Source organism: Ctenopharyngodon idella, chromosome 17 (assembly GCF_019924925.1).
Source record: "Ctenopharyngodon idella isolate HZGC_01 chromosome 17, HZGC01, whole genome shotgun sequence".
In the NCBI taxonomy this organism is placed as follows: Eukaryota; Metazoa; Chordata; class Actinopteri; order Cypriniformes; family Xenocyprididae; genus Ctenopharyngodon; species Ctenopharyngodon idella.
In genome coordinates this window covers 10,241,692-10,260,768 of record NC_067236.1, presented here as the reverse complement: position 1 = coordinate 10,260,768, position 19,077 = coordinate 10,241,692, and the positions used below count along the sequence as shown (strand labels likewise).

General features: G+C 39.5%; 1 protein-coding gene across 6 annotated transcripts in view; it reads right to left on the bottom strand.

Annotated features, from left to right (window-relative positions):
- esrrga (estrogen-related receptor gamma a) overlaps window positions 1-19,077 on the bottom strand; it is a 180,580-nt gene that overhangs the window by 69,939 nt on the left and 91,564 nt on the right. The window contains exons 1-2 of one of the 6 annotated variants that reach the window (XM_051868893.1): window positions 9,142-9,469; window positions 546-674 (exon numbers count right to left, since the gene is read on the bottom strand). The exons of 1 other annotated variant lie outside the window; for it this stretch is intronic. In XM_051868893.1, the coding sequence (XP_051724853.1) occupies window positions 546-674; window positions 9,142-9,197 (185 nt within the window). In that variant the 5' untranslated portion in view covers window positions 9,198-9,469. Of the gene's footprint in view, window positions 1-545; window positions 675-9,137; window positions 9,470-19,077 lie in introns of those variants that run through there. 4 more of the 6 variants (XM_051868894.1, XM_051868892.1, XM_051868895.1 and 1 more) reach the window with 4 other exon arrangements.

Genomic DNA, 19,077 nt, shown 5'->3' with positions numbered 1-19,077 from the left:
GCCTTCATTGTATTAACTCAAATTTTTAATTTTAATGAACTCAAAATTTTAAGGCAACCTGGTAACTTACTTTTTTAAGTTAAGTTTTTACAGTATCTCCATCCATCAATACATTGTCTGTCTGTCTATCCATCCATCCGTCCATCCATCCATCCATCCATCCATCCATCCATCCATCTATCACAAAGCTAAAGGCAGAGTACAGAAACAGATGTACAGATGTCCCTCCATCAACACACACATATTGAGAAATAGCACACATGAATATAACCTGGTTGTATTAGTCTTTGGCACAGTTATAGACCCAGGGAACAGCCTAGGACCAGGTGTATAGCGCACAATGGGTACGACATGCAGAAGTTACATCCTGCGACAACACGTACAAACACTAGACGAACTAGACTAAGACACGGACTTAAATGAAGCAAGCATGGATAAATAATATCTGGGCAGGCAAAACACAAACAAACATACAAACAAATAAAATAATAATCACCAGAACTGATTTTGGCTTTTGATGACACTATTATTGGTCCTTTCCTTACCTTTGGTTATATAGAGCATGTGCATCACGCATGTGACTGGCCTCGATGTCGTATTGCTGTTGTGTTCTCCAAGCGCCGCATTTGGCGTACTTATCTTCGCTATTAACTTGGGCCTTTGATAAATTCATTCTATAACAAAAGGGAGAGCAAGAAAAGGAATAAAAACGAGGGTCAGAGAGATGGACTGAGGAATTCTGATAAAGAACCATTGAGCCATTAACTGCTGACAGACAGTGACGCAGCTCGGTACACTGCGAGACAAAATATTCCTTCTTTTCCTGCCCGGCATTTTTCAATGGATCATCTGTAACTGTGCATCTCCGCTGAGGATCGGAAGAGGGTAAACCCGGGCTCTTTTGTTAATGCCAGAACCTAATTGAAACCTGCCTTGACGTTTTTAATGCACAGACTCATCATTCTACCGGCCACAGATTTAACAAGTCTAGGGTGTCGGCAGATAAAAGAAGGAATCGGGGAGATCAGTGCACGCCCGTGGCTCCTGTACACATCAGGGTGAGAGAGCCTGTAGCTTTACGGGACCCTCGGAATCAGAGGGTTCAGAACGGCTTGAGAAACGACCATATAAAAACAAACGTACAGGGAAAGGTTTGACGTCACACCTGTACGAGTTTATTTGCTACACATTTTAGCATTTAAGTAGCGATTCAAGGACAAAGATTGACCTCTTTACTAATCAAAATCTTGGTTTTAACAAAATCGCAGCTGCAGGAAATCACATAAATACATAGGAAATGCTCAAAGACGCCTCACAAGAAAACAAAAGACTGCGCAGATGTATCAGGAGTGTCTGTTGCAGACTTACTGTATGTAAATAACCCCTCGCCTGTGTGTTAGTACAGCAAAATATTTAAACAAACGTATGGAAATTAACTGAGGCAACAAAAGTACCTAAGAAAAACACCTGTGCACATTAAGACACACTTCAAGTTCTCAGCTAAAACAACTACCTCTCCATCAAAGATTAACATTTCTGAAACACTAATTTTTGAAGTTTCTGTAGATTTTGTACGATAAAAGTAAAACACTGGAGAGCAAAGGAAGTGAAGTGGTACGAGCCACAGGCAGTGCGGTTGAGTGTGTGAGTCTGCCACACTCTCTAATTAACAGAGGAGGCCCCTAATTCTCCTTCTCCGTTCCAACTCAGCAAACACGTTCAATGTCATTAGAGCTGCACAACCCCCAACTGTCCCTACACTCGGACTGATGAAACTAATCACTCAACTAATGCTGTGCTTCAGCGGCTGTCTGAGAGAATGCAGCCATGAAGATCTGTCTGTCTTCCTTTCTGTTTCTTAGGCTCTCGTGTTCATGTTCCTATGTGTCTGCGATGAAGTTTAGGCATTTCTTGCTAAATGTCCCTTTTTTCACTTTCATCTTAAAGTATAAAGTTTATTGTTATTATTTTTTGCATTGTAGTTTCAGTATTTATTGGAATTAGAGGCCTAATCAATTTCTCAGTAACTAAATCCCATTTACAGGACATGAAAACCACAAACAAATGCATAAACTTAAGGCGGCATTTCATTATTTCAGAAAATAGTGTGTTGTAAATCAACAACAGTGATTGTCAAATCATTTTGTTGCAATCATTGCTAATTTGAGAGTTAATTCTGAAGTGCTGCACTTCAGAGTGTGTGTTTACCTCATAAACAGTGGGCAGAACAGCGTGTGCTGTGTGTGTGTGTGTGAGGCTGAAGAGCCAGTCAGAGCTTAGTGGAAAAAAAGCAACGCACACACACACACACACGTAATGTGTTGGCTTTAGTTCTGGGCGAGTGAGCAGCGGAATCGATAAGCCCCAGCATCACATACGCCACACGGCCTGATACACTCCTGTTTCTCTCAACTCTTTTTAACGTGACTTTACACACACATACACACTACTGCACTCCCAATGCCAGCGGCATTAAATATCTGTCATTAACTACTGAGATGCTTTCTAAAGCAGTGTGCAATATTTTTTTGTTTGTTTCATTTTCATCAGATGTGCAGATAGGCCATGCTGTATATAACAGGACACATCAGCAGCAGCAGACGAGGATGAAAATTACATCAAAAGCCAATAAACTCTCTGAATTTAGTGGCACAATATTAAACATTTGAAAAGAAACCAGAAAGGAAGGTTTGCATGTAAAATAGTACATTAACAATACTGTAAATACATTTTCTAAGCATATTTACATGCATTTCAAGCATATAAAAGATCTTTAGAAGAATAAGAGAGCATCTTAAATCTTTAAATCAAAGTAAACAACTCAACACATAAAAACATGCACAGTTAGACATGCACATATACTCATACGTATACAAACACACACATTTATTTCAGTCATTCTCTGAACACTTCCAGAAAACAAAAAGATCTATTTCATCTCGAATGCTAAAGTACGGCTGATATTTCAGAACAGCATTTGTGACAGAGCTATGTAAATAACATGGTAAACGTGGCCTCTGAGTATGTACAGTAAAATAGTTTATTCAAATATATGAAAATTAATTAGGGCAGGTTTGCTGGATTGTTGAGCACAGTCAAAAATGTTTCCTTTAATTTGTACATTTTTAAAGCATATACCATTAATCATTTACTCACTTCTTTACTAACATTTACAACATTTTATAAAATAAAAAAAAAGAAGAAATGAGAAAAAAAGATATGAAAAAATAGAAATAGACTTATAATAATAATAATAATAATAATAATAATACACAACAAAATGTAAAAAAAAATATTTACATTGTCTGATAATCTCACCATGCATGGAGTCACAATGAAAACAGATCATTATTATGCTGCTAACACTGAATTCTTACTATTTTAATAATATTATTCATACAAATGATAATTTATTAATAATAACAATAAAATTCTAATATAAAATATAAAAATAATAAAATATCAATTAAATATATTATTATTATTATTATTATTACAGTAAGAACTAAAAGCTAATTTTCAGAAATAACAGGTTGGTCAAACAATGAAAACAAGAGTAACAGCTAAAATGAAGTGTCACTTCAGATCAGTGGGAGAAACAGGCGCTTCTAGAGGAGAGAATGAATCTATAGGGATCTACCTGAGCCCATTTCACGCTGCTGTCAAAACGCCTAAGTACTGCATCCATGCGGACAAGGATTAACACGCAGGACAATGAGCTGAATTAAGCCAAGAGTGTGTGTGTCTGCGCGTCTGTGTTGCTGCCATGCTCTGCGACTCACTCATGTGTTGCTATTCCATCTGTGAATAGTGGGGGTCTGATTGATTAGACAGGTGCCATTCTTTCTTATGCAGGAACGGCCGCCCCATGCATGGTAAATGCCATGCCTATATCTTTCTCTCTCTCTCCCTCTCCTTCCTGACAGCTCACCCAGGCTGGTAACTCATACCCTACTAATTACCTGGTAAAGACAATCCTCCAACAAACTAAAACACACATGTACGATAAACATACATGCATTAAACATTTACACATGCTTATAAACAGAAAACAGATTCCCAAATAATTCCTGCTATTAAATGCCACACAGCTAGCACTATCATGTCACAGACGCCGGCGGTGGCGGCTTTAAACCGTGTCAGCAGGGTTTCTTGTTATTGTACGTCGACGAGCACGTGATTTAACCTTTGGGGGTTGAAGGCTGAAGAAAGGGACAGGTGGAATTAAACGCGGGCCTCGCACGCAGGGGCAGCACAGGCAGCGTGGCCGGCCACGCGGCAGATGGACTGTCAGCTTTAATATGACGGAGCGCGTGCGGGCGCTCCAGCCTGGAAGCATGCGGATCTCTACGGGAATGCAGCCGTTCGCCCGCGCAACAGGGGCTGGGAGCAGACGAGAACGGAGCTATGAAGCGCAAATACACCCGTCTGACACTTCACACAAACATGCACGGATCTACTCTTACATCCTGCAATTTTTTTATTTATTTTTTTGATATGCAACCACGCAACTAACCCCGAGTTCAAAAAGTGCCATATAGGCCGCAATCAGGTACATCCATACCCTGCCTAGAAAAATTACCACACATAAGCAGATTTGTTCAAAAGCCTCCCATCAGGATCACTTTGATAATCTACAGCAGGGAGAAATAACACTCGTTTGAATTAACTCAGTCAAGCATTTTCGCATTCTAGATGAAAAAGAAACAATAGCTTCTGTTTGTCTAAGCGTTTCCACGGGACAGGTTTTAAAAAGTCATGTTAAGCAAACACAGGAAGATAATGTACATAAAAATGCTGAAGAAAATGACATGAACAGGCTTGATTTAGCAGCATTTGAATTTCTAATGCAGCACATTTCTCCAAGGATTTCATCATTCTGATTTATTTGCGGGAAAAATTGGCCTGAGGGTGAGCATATAGATATTAATACATATGTTTGCGACATTTTGAAAAATCACTTTTTCTAAATGTCCTGACTGAATTAATGCACTAAAATAATTTAATTTGATGCAAAAAATGAGAAAGTATCTGAACAGTGCTGAAGTCCAGCGATTCAACACCCTCCAGAAACGCTCCACAGCTGACTGGAAGGAGTCAGGCCTTACACGGTAAGCATCATACTGATTTCATCACACACACGTGATGTATGACAGGAGAAAGCGCAGAGAAATATTTCACTGTCATCCGTCACCCAGCTGGGCGATTCATTTCCCTTTCTCTGCTACAAGACCACCACAATTTCATTGAAGACCAATGAAGCTAAAAGAGATTCAAAAATCAGTCTGGATCTACACCACTAGAGCTGGAAAAACTTCATGTCTAACATCTTGTACTTTCAGACAAATGCCATTACATTAACAAACAAATGCAAACACTCATTTATGCATATACTGTATCACTGTACCATCCTGGATTTCATCTTATATTCTAATTATCATTTTCTTCAATCACCGACATAAAATCTACTTCTAAAATAATTTTATACAATTATGTTTTTTAAGTACAAAACCACCACACAAAAGACACATTCATTTGTTGTAATGCATCTTCTGGTGAGAAATACCTTAACAGGAAGGGAAAACAGAATCAGAAAAGCTATCCGCATGCCGAGAGACAAACGGTGAGTCTGCTGGGAGCCGGTGGAAAACGCAGTGGCTAAAAGCACTATTTTTACACCCTTATCTAGCCCTCGTGGACCCTCCTGCTTCTGGAGTGACCACACTCCCTATTGACCTGCTGTAACTGTATCCTACAGGCTCTCAGCCGGCCCGCGCCTGCTCTGCCTCTCTCTGGCACGCAGCAGGCCGAATCATTCGCAAAATAAAGACAGGAGCAAAGGGGAAATGAAGGTCTAAGAATTGCATTTAAAGAAGAGAATAAAGCATACTCCTGCTTAGCCGAAAAGCAGGGATCTAATCGCTAATGGCAGTGGGTCGTTTTTTGACGCACACGAGCGAGTCTCAGCTGGCGGGGGCCCTGTTAAAACCCTTATTCAACTTCTCGTAAAAATTGCCGCACTGCATTCAGAAAATCCTGATGGATTGATGCATAAATCACCCAAATTGACAACTGCATCATCAGGCTCCTGCATTCGCGACCGGCGGTGTGTTTTCATGTGCACGGCACCTGCGTGCGAGCGTTTCACACGAGTGTGTGCGTCCGTCCGACGGGCCACTTATTGCACTTTTCAACAAAAGGGCAAAAATATAGCTTCCCTTTTTTCCTTACAGCCCCCCCTCCGGCCTCTCTTTTCTCCTGAATGACAGGCCGCTGGAGGGGCCGGGAGGGAGGGGGGGCTCTCTTTTAACTGGAGTTAATTACCCTTGGAATGCCTCAGACCCCTTCAAATAAGGGGAAGTGGCAATGCTCTGTCTCCAATAAGCAGGACAGCGTAAAGACAAAGAGTGTCCAGACAGTAATCGACAAGGGGCCACGGAAAGAGAAAGGCATGCAGGACGAGCCACGACACCTATCACACAGGGGAATGGGATGGAGCCAAATCAGGGCTGAACGGCAACAAAGGCCTCCCCGCACACACATGGCAGAATAAATAAATCTGCGCTGTGCATATTGACATCATTTGACAGATGAATTAAGTAAATGATTTTATAAGGAGATTAAATGGAATTTAATTTACACAATCTCTCTTTATTCCTGCTGATCCCAGCCTCTGGGGTTTCATTCGCCTCTCGTACCTCGTCTCTCAGAGAGAGAGGAAGAGAAAAAGGGAGTACGAACGGGTGGAAGGAAAACGCAAAATCAAGTTTTCTTCAAAGGCCACAGGGGGGTTTTGGTGTTTTAAAATCATCCGCAAAAGCGACAAAAGGTTGAACATGCATGAGTGAACGCTCAGACACCTTCTGCACGATTCTGCGCTGAACTATTCAGCCCACTGCAGGCCAGCACTGATTTTACACACATGACACCCGCACTTCCAGTGGACATTCACACTCCATTGCCTTTAAAAAGCTGACTGCTTGCTTCTGGTGAAATTAAAAAATGTCAAGCATTAACCTTTGATGTAATTTTCTTCCTCTCCGTTTTGCTTTAAAATGGTTTATTTTTTTGATATACGTACATTCCAAAAATTTACAGGTTTTGAGTAAAAATTAAAATGTGAACGATTATAAAAAAGCATACATGTAATTTTATGACAATCTTTTGAGAAGCTTCAAGATTTTCTTCACGTAAATTTGAAAGTCTTATAAATGTCCTCATTCATTCGTTTAACAAAACTGAAAACACGCTGAACAATCAAAGTTGTACACCACATATGTGGAAAAATTGTCATTTAAAAAAAATGATATAATGTCTAAAACAAATTTAAATTTATTAAAATCTATTTTTGTTTTTAAATAAACTGTCTACAAAAAATTCTTCTTTTTTAAAATAAATCAAACAATTAACATTTAGAAAATCCAAAATAATTTAAAACACTAAACACTAAATAATAATACAAATAACAGCAATAGCAATATTAATAAAAACACATTTCTAAAGATTACCATCATAATTAAAATAATCCAAAAAGACATTCAAACACGCTCCATATTATCTCCAACCGTGAATGTAAATATTAAAATGAGCGTGCAGATGTAAATGCACATGCAGACGATGAGAGTCTGTAATTATGATAATAGCTAAACCAGCACTTGTTGTTATTACCATCATTAATATACTAATTAGAATCTCAGTAGTCAATTTGTGTTAAAATAAAGATCAAACAGCGAGCGAGCGCCAAATGGCTAAAAGGCTGTGAAGAACCGACACTCTTATCTCCGAATTTCCTTTCATGAGTCTGAATAATCCAGACAATTTAATGATCCTGTGCAGGGTGTGTGCCAGCACATCCACACGACTTGCTGTCATTCCATCAACATACAATATTTCAAATCTCGAACTTCCCTAAATAAATTCACTTTCACAACTACGCTAACATATGCTCTTCAGGTGTGTTTATAAATCGCACAAGCGTTCAGGCAGAAGTTGAGCTGCTGGTGTGTCGTATTTTGCAGGACGCTGGATAAAGGTTTAGGAGACCAGGATGGTTACCTGTTTGTGATCTTTCTGACCCTTATCAGTCTCTATTTGCGTCTTTTCTTCATCCTAAAGATGTTGTCAGTTCACAGCCAGTTTTTCTTATCAGTATTCATATGCAGCAGAGGGCAGAGGTTAATAGTTCTGTTGTTTCTTTAATCAAACTTGTACGTGCACTTGTTCTGCTACATCACTATTTGGTCAGATTCAGAAAGCGAAGATCGACGAAATAATGCAGCTTTTTACGAGCAGGTATGATTTAAAGGACTGTTTTAAAATGGATTATTTTTTAATTACATTATGAAATTGATATTTTTTCAAGACTCACTATGCATGTTGATTTAATCATATGTCTCCCATAACATATTGAATTTTTAGCTTTTATCTCAGATGATTTTATATAAACACGATTTAGCCAAACAACTAAATAAAATAGCTTGTATTTAGAACAGAATCAAAGTGTAGAATTAAACTGTCAGCACAGTAGTTGACATCTAAATCAGTGTATTCACATTTCCTCGCTCTGTGCTGACAGAAGTGAGCGGGACAGAGATAAATATGAAGCTAAGGAGCTGTTCTCTGTACCGGCTCCTGGACCGTCCGCTCGTGCCCTGCGCACTCAATCCCTCCCTCCCTTCTCTCTCTCTCTCTCTCTGAGCCAGCACACCGTCTTTAATACATTTAGCGGGCCACATGCTGCGCGACCGGTCTGCAATTCAAGCCACCTAAGACCGTTTTCTCCCTTCCATCCCATGGCTTTCGTCTTCCCCTCCTCCCTCAGCACTCTCTCTCTCTCTCATGTTGTTTTCCGCCACACACTCCTAATGATTTACACAAAACACTCTCTGTACTGTCAAAGCGGACACAGATTGCTCTAATAGTGGATAAGCCGTCAGCTACCGGCACAACGTACGTACGCACGCACACATGCTACCTGACAGCAAAAACAACCTTGACAAGGAGGACTACGGTGACCACATGCACACATTAACACACAAACAAACACAAACACACTGCCAGGACAGGAACTACAGACAAAACAAACAGTCTAGCCAGATACATAACTATAAGTAGAAGTAGAAGGACTGAAAATGTACCTACTGTTGTTCGGAGTGCAGGGAAAAACACTCAGGGAGCGAAAGTTCTACCGAATCCATGTGCGCTCTGCGATCATCGTTTGAGCAAACCTCTTCTATAAATTAAAGTTTTCTCTCTCTCTCTCTGGCTTCTCTGTCTCCGCTCCCCTTTCTCTCTCTCTCTCTCTCTCTGTACCTCCTCCTCTTCTCTCTCCCTTCCGTGACTGAGCAGTGCAATTAACAGGACCGTTCTCCCGGTGACAGCCTATAGGCACAGCCAGTTGGGACCAAAAGCTCTTGCACTCTTCTAATCAAGGACTTAAAGCCACGATTGCTGCTCATTAATATGAAGCAGGGCTTTGCATATGCAGTCCCCCCGGCCCTCCCGGACGCCAGATTGGTGGCTTCCTAGCCAATTGGAGTGAGACAGGGTAGTGTCTGTGCCCACAGAGAGACGGAGCAGGGAGAGAGGGGAGGGGAAAGACAAAAAAGCGAGCAAGCAAGAGAGAGAGAGAGAGAGAGAGAGAGAGAGAGAGAGAGAGAGAGAGAGAGAGAGAGAGAGAGAGAGAAGGAGGGAGGGAGGGAGGGGGAGTGGTGTAATGAGAGGGAAAGTGGGGGTGAGAGAAGGTTTAAAGAAGCAGCCCGCGTCTCTCCCTCAGCAATGCTTATCGGCTCGCGCTGTCAAGTGCGGAGATAAAACCGCTCACTTTGTTGATACAAAACATTGTGAATGAAGCCGCTTGCCGTTTGCTTTGCATCCGCCCGTCGTTTGCTTCTTCCTTCCACCTGCCCGGAAAACATTAAAAAAAAATGTGTACGTTATAAACAATCAGTAAGTTTGAATTTAAAAGTACTGTTTGTTATGCGATAAGAAAATTAGCTTTTTGTTTTCGGGTTGCGAATATTGTCGTGCACTTTAAGTAAGTGGAAATTGGAAGCAATACAGACCTAAAAACCGTAGCAATCCACCGCAACATCATAACAGCGGCCCATCAGAGCAAATGTGGAAGTGAGGGAGTGGACACAGGCTACCGTGACCACATCACTGACAGATACAGCGAGAAAAGGCTGAGGAAAGATCAAAGGCACCCCTTTGTTCTAGAATGATTGAGCCACATTTGCGGGGCATCCAGGCTGCCGGCGCGCGCGGTTCGCAAGTACGTGTGTATGTTTACGCGTGTGTCACCGGCTTGCTGCATTTCCAGCAGCAGCAGGGAAGATATTGCTGGCATCTCAGCACACCGCAATTCCCCACTGATAAGAAAATTCAGGAGCCGCACCGGCCCACAAACCATTGTGCCTGCCCCACCACGACGCCACAGAAATTGCATCTGACCGTCTTTCATATTCCAAACTTGCGGGGATTTTGGAGGCAGACATCTCTTAAAATGCTTGCCTTGGGTCTGTGAAACTAAACTAAACCTGTTCCCTGGACCTCACATACTAAAATAGATTTATTTGATGGACTTGATTTAGATTAACTGCTTTAATTCTGTTAATAAAACAAAATAATTTTTTTGTCCATTTTTTTTTTTACATTTCAACAATCCTTACATTTAAAAAAAAAAAAAAACAAGTACATAATAATAATAATAATAATAATAATAATAATTCACAAGGCAGTCACTTTTAACAATATTTTAAAAATATTTTTAATAAATAAATACTACATTCAGGTACTGTCTTTGTGATTTCATTACTTAAAACAAAGAAAATATTTAATTAAAATAACTTGACATTTTTTATCTTTACTTTTACTTTAAAATAAATAAAAAAAGAATTATTATTATTATTAAATAAAATAGCAGTAATGTCATTGTCATTTCTTTGCTTAAAAACATTCCACAAACATCTGTATTTTAAAAAGTAATTTAAAATTAAAAATTATTTTTAAAAAAGTAACATTTGTACAAACAGATATTAAGTCTCAGGTAGGCAGCAGGTGCGTTTTGTAGAGTAAGATATATCGAATGAGAGATGCACATCAACAATAAAGAGGCGCAGATCAATGCAACGCACACATCACTGAAACTAATATCTTTCGGGGAAATAAGATCTACTTCTAAACTGCACAAAGAAAGAAAAAGCTTGATAGGGCATATATAGATACAACTGAGTGAAATTCAGGCTTTTCCCTTTGAATAACAGATGGGCAGAAAATAGAAAAGGAAATGCGTTTGAACGATCAGAATTGCATAGCTTTGTTTCCAGAGAAGTGTAAAAGACTGCAAGAAGATTATTCTTATTACATGGGAGTGTGCTGCCATTGCTGAAGGACGCTCTGGGTCTAACAAAGGAGTTTAGAAATAACACTCTACTGTTTTCGACCGTCCAGCGTGTGCACACACACACACACACACACACACACACACACACACGCTCACACTTCGAAAGTTACATTTGCTTAATTTATTCATCTGTCTGCTTTTAAACAATGTACAGTCTCTGCAATCTTTGCACTACAAAAAAACAAGGCACATGATTAAAAAATACTAAAGCAGCGGTTTCAAAGCGCTGTGTGTAAACGACAGGCAGCCGACTGCCATTTGAAACTGTTTTAATTGCACTGTGACAAACGGATATGAAGAGGATGAGGGGAACGGGAACTGCCGTAATGTTTGAATGCAGATAGGAGGGATACCTGTGTTCACTCGGGTCCCACGAGACCAACAAACATTCCTCATATTAAGATCCACGTAGATCAAATGCTGGAGCTAACAGACAGCACTTATCAGCACATCAACTAAGATGCACACTGAGACTGTCAAAAAAAAAAAGAGGAAATCAGTTAGATAGACACATTAAAAAATTTAAGGTCTTGCCTTAAAAGCATCTAGAAAAAAAGGTTAAAGTGAATCAAACCTGACTCAAAGCAAAGCAAATGTTCATACTACCAAAGTTTTTGCTTTGGGGCTATGCGCTTTTTTTATTTAGGTTTCACAGCAGGGGTGCAGTGTTATGTCCGGATGTATTGATTCAATTACAGTGGCCCGCCTGCTTCTGACAACCCCCCCTTTAGGTCACATCTCCATATCTGTGCTGAATGGACAGCCGTTCCCCCAAACACTGGCCACGTGGAGCTGGAAAGACCCAAAACATCACTTCAGACTTCTGTCACCCCCTCTATGTACAATAAAAACTGAAGTAAATCTGACTGTGATAGCAAAATGCTAACAACATTAAGTTTAAGCATAACAACAATGCGCTCTTAGCACCATAAAGTTATTCAGAATCGAGCCTGGCTTCGCTACTACACGCTGTCATTAACAGCCTTTAATCCCTGCTGCCCCGCTGAATACATTTGAACTTAAGTATGCACGACTAGTCTGCGCTGATTGCAGCGGCTGTCGATACGTGTCAATAGCTGCCCATCTTTTTCATTAGCAGTTTTAGCACAGCGCTTCTGCATCCATTGTTCCGACGGTGTGTGTTTTACAACGAGCCACGTCTCGCTTTCAAACCGAATCCCGCTCTGCCACAAGAGACGGACGAGCATTCAATTCACAAGCCGGCAGATTGAAAGACGAGCTCTGAGATGTAAAAACAAAACGCATTAGGCGCTAGCAAGGACGGGTATGCAAAGTCTCAAAATGGATTTGAAAAGACTCCAGTCTGGCTTTTGTAAGCGTTTGTGCGTGTGTACGTGGGTGTGAAAGCATGTGTGTGTTTTTTATTTGTGTGTGTGAAATGTTAAAGACAGGGATGACCCTTTTGGTCACTGACTGTTGACATGTGGCTAAGAATTATCAGGGCTAGCTTGGCGGAGCATCAATCACGGCAGTCAATAGGGGAGGGCAAGTTCACTTAGGTCACATGTCAGCCGACCAGCCGCCGAGCATACAGTCAATGCGCCCGCCGCTGGAGTTGTTTAAAATCAACTTGTCAAAAATTGGGCTGTAATAAATTCAAGAGGCAGGGCGCTTATTTGTAGCCACTCGGGTCAGCACAGGGCGTCTCAGAGTGAAAGCTTTCGGCTGAGCAGAGAACCGTACTACAAACAAAAACGCAGCATAAATCTGATGTTTTTATATCCATGTTCATTTAAAAAGAGAGTAATTTATAAGATATATATATATATATATATATATACACACACACACACAGGTCTTTTAATAGAGTTATGTATACACAATATATAACTTATATTTTTACACTATTTTTTATTATTCGATATAATAGATAAAAGTTATGTACTTGTGCGATAGACCCTTTAAAATGTGGAAGCACCGTTTAAGACACCACATGACAAATTACACTTGCATAGATACCTAAACATGTGTAAACATGTTAACAAGCAAAGCTTCAAATGGAAAAATTCTTCTTTTAATATCTGCTTCTGCTTCCTCAAACTCCCTCACAAAGTCTCTCACAAGAGAAAATAGACTGAAAAGTGTGTGTGTTTGTGCCTGTCATATGAGAGTGCTGCAGTGCTCTTGTATTGCGTCTTGATGGGGACACAAAGGCAGGTTGGCAGCTGTGTGCTGGGAGAGCCCTTCAGTCTGCAGTTCAGCAGTGGTCAACAGAGGGAGCTACTGGCTGTGCGGTGGTCAGTGTGTGTGAGTGTGCGGTCTGTCTGATGAGCGGAGAGCTCATCTGTGTGTATGTGTGTTTGTCCTCTGTTGTTTTACCCCAGCGCTGTCACAGAATGGATATATTTATGGCTGCCACTGTGGTCTGAGTTGCCTTGTCATACAAGTACATATTTTAAGACTCAGATTTAAGATGGAAAAATATTAATTTAGATGCATACTAAATCTATTACAGTTATAATTATATTAACTATACTAGATTATATTAAAGTCAAACAATAAATAAAATAAATTGAGGATTTTTAGACTGATTTGACTGCCCTTTTAAGTCAAAACTGACATAATCTAACATCAAACTTGTAATTATTTTTATTAAGTTAATTAGTTATTCAGTTGGCAAAATTGTAAGATTTATTCCAGTTGAGACAATAAAAAAACAATGTAAGAATTTGTTTTAGCTATCAAATATTTATTAAAAAAGGAAATAGGCCTACTTAACAACAAATCTGACTAATGCATATCATTTATTTATGCAATAGAAATTACAGATATCAATAACCTGTAGGTCCTATATTTCCAACTTATCATACACTGTTTTTCAGTTGTAATATGAATTTAATTTCACCAAATTAACTTAAAAAAGTTATATGATATTTCAATAGGCATGTTTTTATTTTATTTCAAGTTTAATGAGAGACTAGGTTGTCAAACCCCTTTCTTTCACTCCATACCACACACACACACACACACACACACACACGTACGTGGTTTTCATGTTTTAAGGGGACATTCCATAGATATAAAGATTTTTATACTGTACAAACAATATATTCTATCACCTAAGCCAAACCTACCCATCACAGAAAACTTTCTGGATTTTTACATTCTCACTTAGTATGATTTATAAGCTATTTTCCTCATGGGGACGAAAAAAAAAAATTTCCCCACAAGTACATGGATTTCAAATATTGCCTTTTTTGTGGGGATATTTTGACCCCATAACGTAGGGAATACCTGACCACACACACACACACATAAATATTTATACACAATTGTCAATTCCTGTGCGCAAAAAGGTTGGTTTAAACAACTGCTATGGTACCACTTTCAAAAGGTAAGTAAAACAGCTCTATGAAACCACTGTTATGAAGGGGAAAGCAACACAAGGTTACTACGGTAGCGAATGAGTGAATAGCTAAGTAATCTAATGGTCTATCAGCAGGTACAATTGTCACATGAAGGAAAGTGCCAATTTCAAAGCCCCCCTGCTTGGCAGGGTGATAACAGGCTAGCGGGGGCTCCAGGGACAGCGGCGAGCCCGGTGTGCAGCATTTGCTAACCTCTCTTTGATACGGCCACTGCTGTTTCCTGTTTCCACCCTCTTCTCTCTCCTCTTGAATCTCTTTAACAGTCTGACTACACGCAGGACGCCCTAAATAAACCACAAATAAATATATAAATAAATAAATCCAGAACACTAATACACAGAGCTCTGATATGCGATACACATTAGCCCATTAAAGCACCTTTTAAGCGCTGGTATTTGCAGTTCACCATGTCTGAAAAGGATCGAGACCTGTCTTATTCTTATCTACGGTTACAATTAAGACACCCTCCGTCATTCTCCAGGTCTGCTGGGATCACGTTTACTTTCAAATACATGACCAGCATATAACTGATATACTTTGTGCAGATATAGAGACAGTACAGTGCATAAAATGGTTGTCATTCCTGCACACATTTTTTTTTTTTTTTTTTTTTGTTCAATGTAAGATAAGCTTGAGTAAACATGAGCACAAAATACTGCTGTCTCAGAGGGTTATATGTGTACATCGTGCACCTGCATGAACCACACTGTGTTCCTGCCACTGATTACATCTATATAAACTGCATTAAAAAGCCTGAATTAAAAACAAAGTTAGTGCTAAATGAAAAAATAAAAAATTAAATGATTGAAATGGTGGTGGCCTTATTAAATATTCCTATTGAAAGTGTCCCTGCTCTGCCAGGCTGTGGCCTTGGCCTCTCAGGCCCTGTTCTGAATGGAGAGCTGCCATCACGTCAGCATGGCCTGTTTAACCACATCACTCTCATCATGCCAAAGCTGCTCAGCACCACACTGCAGGCCGGGTGTTTTATTTACCAAAAGATTTCAAGCATCTGGCCTGAACAGGTAATGTGTTGATTGAGTTTGTCATTGCCATGGAGTATTATTATGTTTAGGCACCAATATGAAATATATAGAAAATAATGTGTCACATCATCTTGGATTAAAATGACGAGCCATTTTTGCATCACAACTGGCACCAAAAAGAATTACATACTAAAATACTGATTGTTTTCAAACACTCCATATAGTAATTCTTTTTGGTGCAAGTACAGGCACAGAAATGACACACTTTCTTCTATTTCTGCCAATTGTAGGTGAAATAAGAAAATGGATAAATATGTCTCACAGGTCATAAAACTGTATTTTGCAATATTTAACCAAAATAGTCCAACATTTGATAGTAATAGTAGTCTAGTAGTCGTTCATTCTAAGCAATAGTCGACTAATCGCATGTTTATTAATAAACCATATAAATCATAATAAAGAGCCTTTAATGCCTGTATAGCCTAATCAGCGTTTAAGCGCAAGCATAAAGCTTGCCACAGCGCACCGGCAGAAGTAATGATTTTGAATCTGTCAGGGAAAAACAGCAACGATATTGCTTTAACATTTTAATAATTTATTGATAAACTAGTGTTTTCTGTATTTTCAGCTGCAATGATGAAGTTGACGATGCTGACTCATCATCTTTGCAGTAGTGGACGCACTTACATGCACGTTTCATACGGATTACATAACCTGAGAATATTTGTTTTCCATTTGAATTGGTTCATTTAAAAGTAGACATTTTGCTTTTTCTACAGATATATTTTTCATGTCTGTGAGGCAAGTTCACATGAAGTTTCGATTGTTTTGTTTCTTTCCTTTTTTGGCGCACTCAAGTTCACAGAGAGAGACGGCAGAAAACGCACCTTGATTGGTTTCATTATTTTACAAAAACATAACGTTTTGTTGTTATTGTGATTGCACACAAATAAAAGTAGACTCTTCACAGATTCAAAAGATGTATTACTCTTGTATTACTCTGTATGACGGAGTATTTTAAGTGCAAGTGATCGCACCGGCGCCTCCATGTTGGCTGTGATGCAGTAAGCGCGCTACTATTCAGCTTTCACGCTCTGCACAAATACTTGAATAGCCCACATTTTTCTAGGCTAACATTAAAGCGAGTGGCCGTGTAAAGTTGCTACTAGTTACATGTTTTTAGTCGACTATTAGGGGGCAGCCCTAATAGTTTCTTTCTTATTTCCTGACCAACCACAATGTATTTGACTGAAATTAATGCAAGCATAAATAAGATCTGATATCTACAAAAAACTGGTTTTCAATGTATATTTTGGTCTGTTCATCACACAAAACTGTCACATTAGTCATATTAGTATAATATATTGTATGGATTACTGTACTTTTATCTTTCTGGACAGTATAAATCACCATTCTCATTCCCATTTCAAGCAAATAAGAGCAGCACTGACATTCTGCTAAACTACTTCTTGTGTGCTCTACAAAAAGAAACAGTCATACAGAGGTTTGGAAGAACATGAGGGTGAGTAAATGACAGAAAGTTCATGCTTAGATAAACTAACCCTCTAATTTGAACCCATTTGCAACTTCTCCTTCCAAATACGTTACGTAACCCTCACATCAAAGATAGCATTCAATCACACATGGAACACCCGTGACTCTTCCTGTCATTACAAAGCATGTGACTGTCCAACTTTCCATTCCTGCCTTCTCCTCTCAGTTCTGGTTCAGCTCAAGACAGTGACCCCCCTCAGCTCATACAGAGCCTGTGCCTCTGCCCGCAGCTGTTCCTCAAAGCTGCGGGGATTTAGAGAAGATCTCCCTCTCCGTTAACACGTGGATCTGCCCTTTGGAGGAAAGGCAACCACATTTGCTGGCCTCTGCGAGGTGGCCTGCAGGGCGTCCTTCTCCATTAGGGGTAGGTCACAGGGATTCACACAGAGAGAGGGAAAGTAAGGACAGGTGTACATACACTGACCAGGGATTAATAGCTAATTATAAGCAAGGCTAATGCCACTAAATATGCTTTACATTTAGAGCATACTGCAGATCTATGAGGTGAATTCAATAAGAGTGGATTGTGCCTGTTGATAGCACCATTTATTTCTACATAGTTTTTATGCTATTTTGAAGGCCAGTTGATTAAAGGAAATATGCAAATGTAAGATAACAGTGCTTATGAGCGCTGAGTTGAAGAGGATGCAGCAGACTATCACAATCTAACATACTTTGTGCATATTCACACTATTTTATGGCAGTGATTTAAAAAAAAAAAAACAACTAAAAATATAGTTGTTCAACATGAAAACTAAAATATTTATTGTTTTAATTTGTCCCCTTAACAATTGTTGTTTTTACTGAAGAAAAAAGCTGCAACATCTTGAATAATAACATTAATAACAGTTAATTAATTTATACCACCAAAGTTATACCAAGTCTAACTTTATTGAGCTGTATGTACACATTATAACCCTCATCATCAAAGTGAAAATAACATTTTAAAACATTCTGGAGGATTATTAAAAATTAATTAGTGAAATACCTGGTTTGGTAAAGTGATCAGTATACCATTACAAACTTGCTTCGGTGCAACCAATCAACTTCCAGATCAAACACCAGGCTAATTGCCCCACCTGACATCAATTGTAGTGGTTCCGATTACTTCAGAATAAAACCAGCTTCTTGAAGATTCCACTGTTAGTATTACATGGTACTGCAAAGAATTCACCATGGTTGGGAAAGTGCTTTCAAAAAGCCTCCAGGATAAAGTTGTAGTAAGGCACAAGTTAGGAGAAGGCTAGAAAAACATTTCGAAGGCTTTAGCTATCCCTCTGAGTACTGTTCAGAGCATCATTAAGAAGTGGAAAGCGTATGGCACCACCAACACATTGCCTAGATCAGACCGTCCATCCAAATTTGAAGGACTTACAAGGCTTTATGGCTGGGACAGGTCGGTCTGTGCATGTGACAACTATCTCACAAGCTTTACATAAAGCTGGCCTGTATGGCAGGGTGGCAAGAAAAAAACCTTTCCTGAAAAGGTGCCACACTCAGTCACACACCTGGAAGACTCTGATGCCATCTGGCAAAAGGTGTCAGAGCCCTGACTTAAATTTGTGGATGGACTTAAAGAGAGCAGTCCACTGGCGCTCACCATGGAATTTGACTAAACTTGAGAAATTCTGCAACAAAGAATGGGCAAATATTACCCAATCTAGGTGTGCAAAGCTAGTACAGACATATCCAAAAAGATTAATTGCTGTAATTAAAGCTAAAGATGGCTATACGAATGATTAAA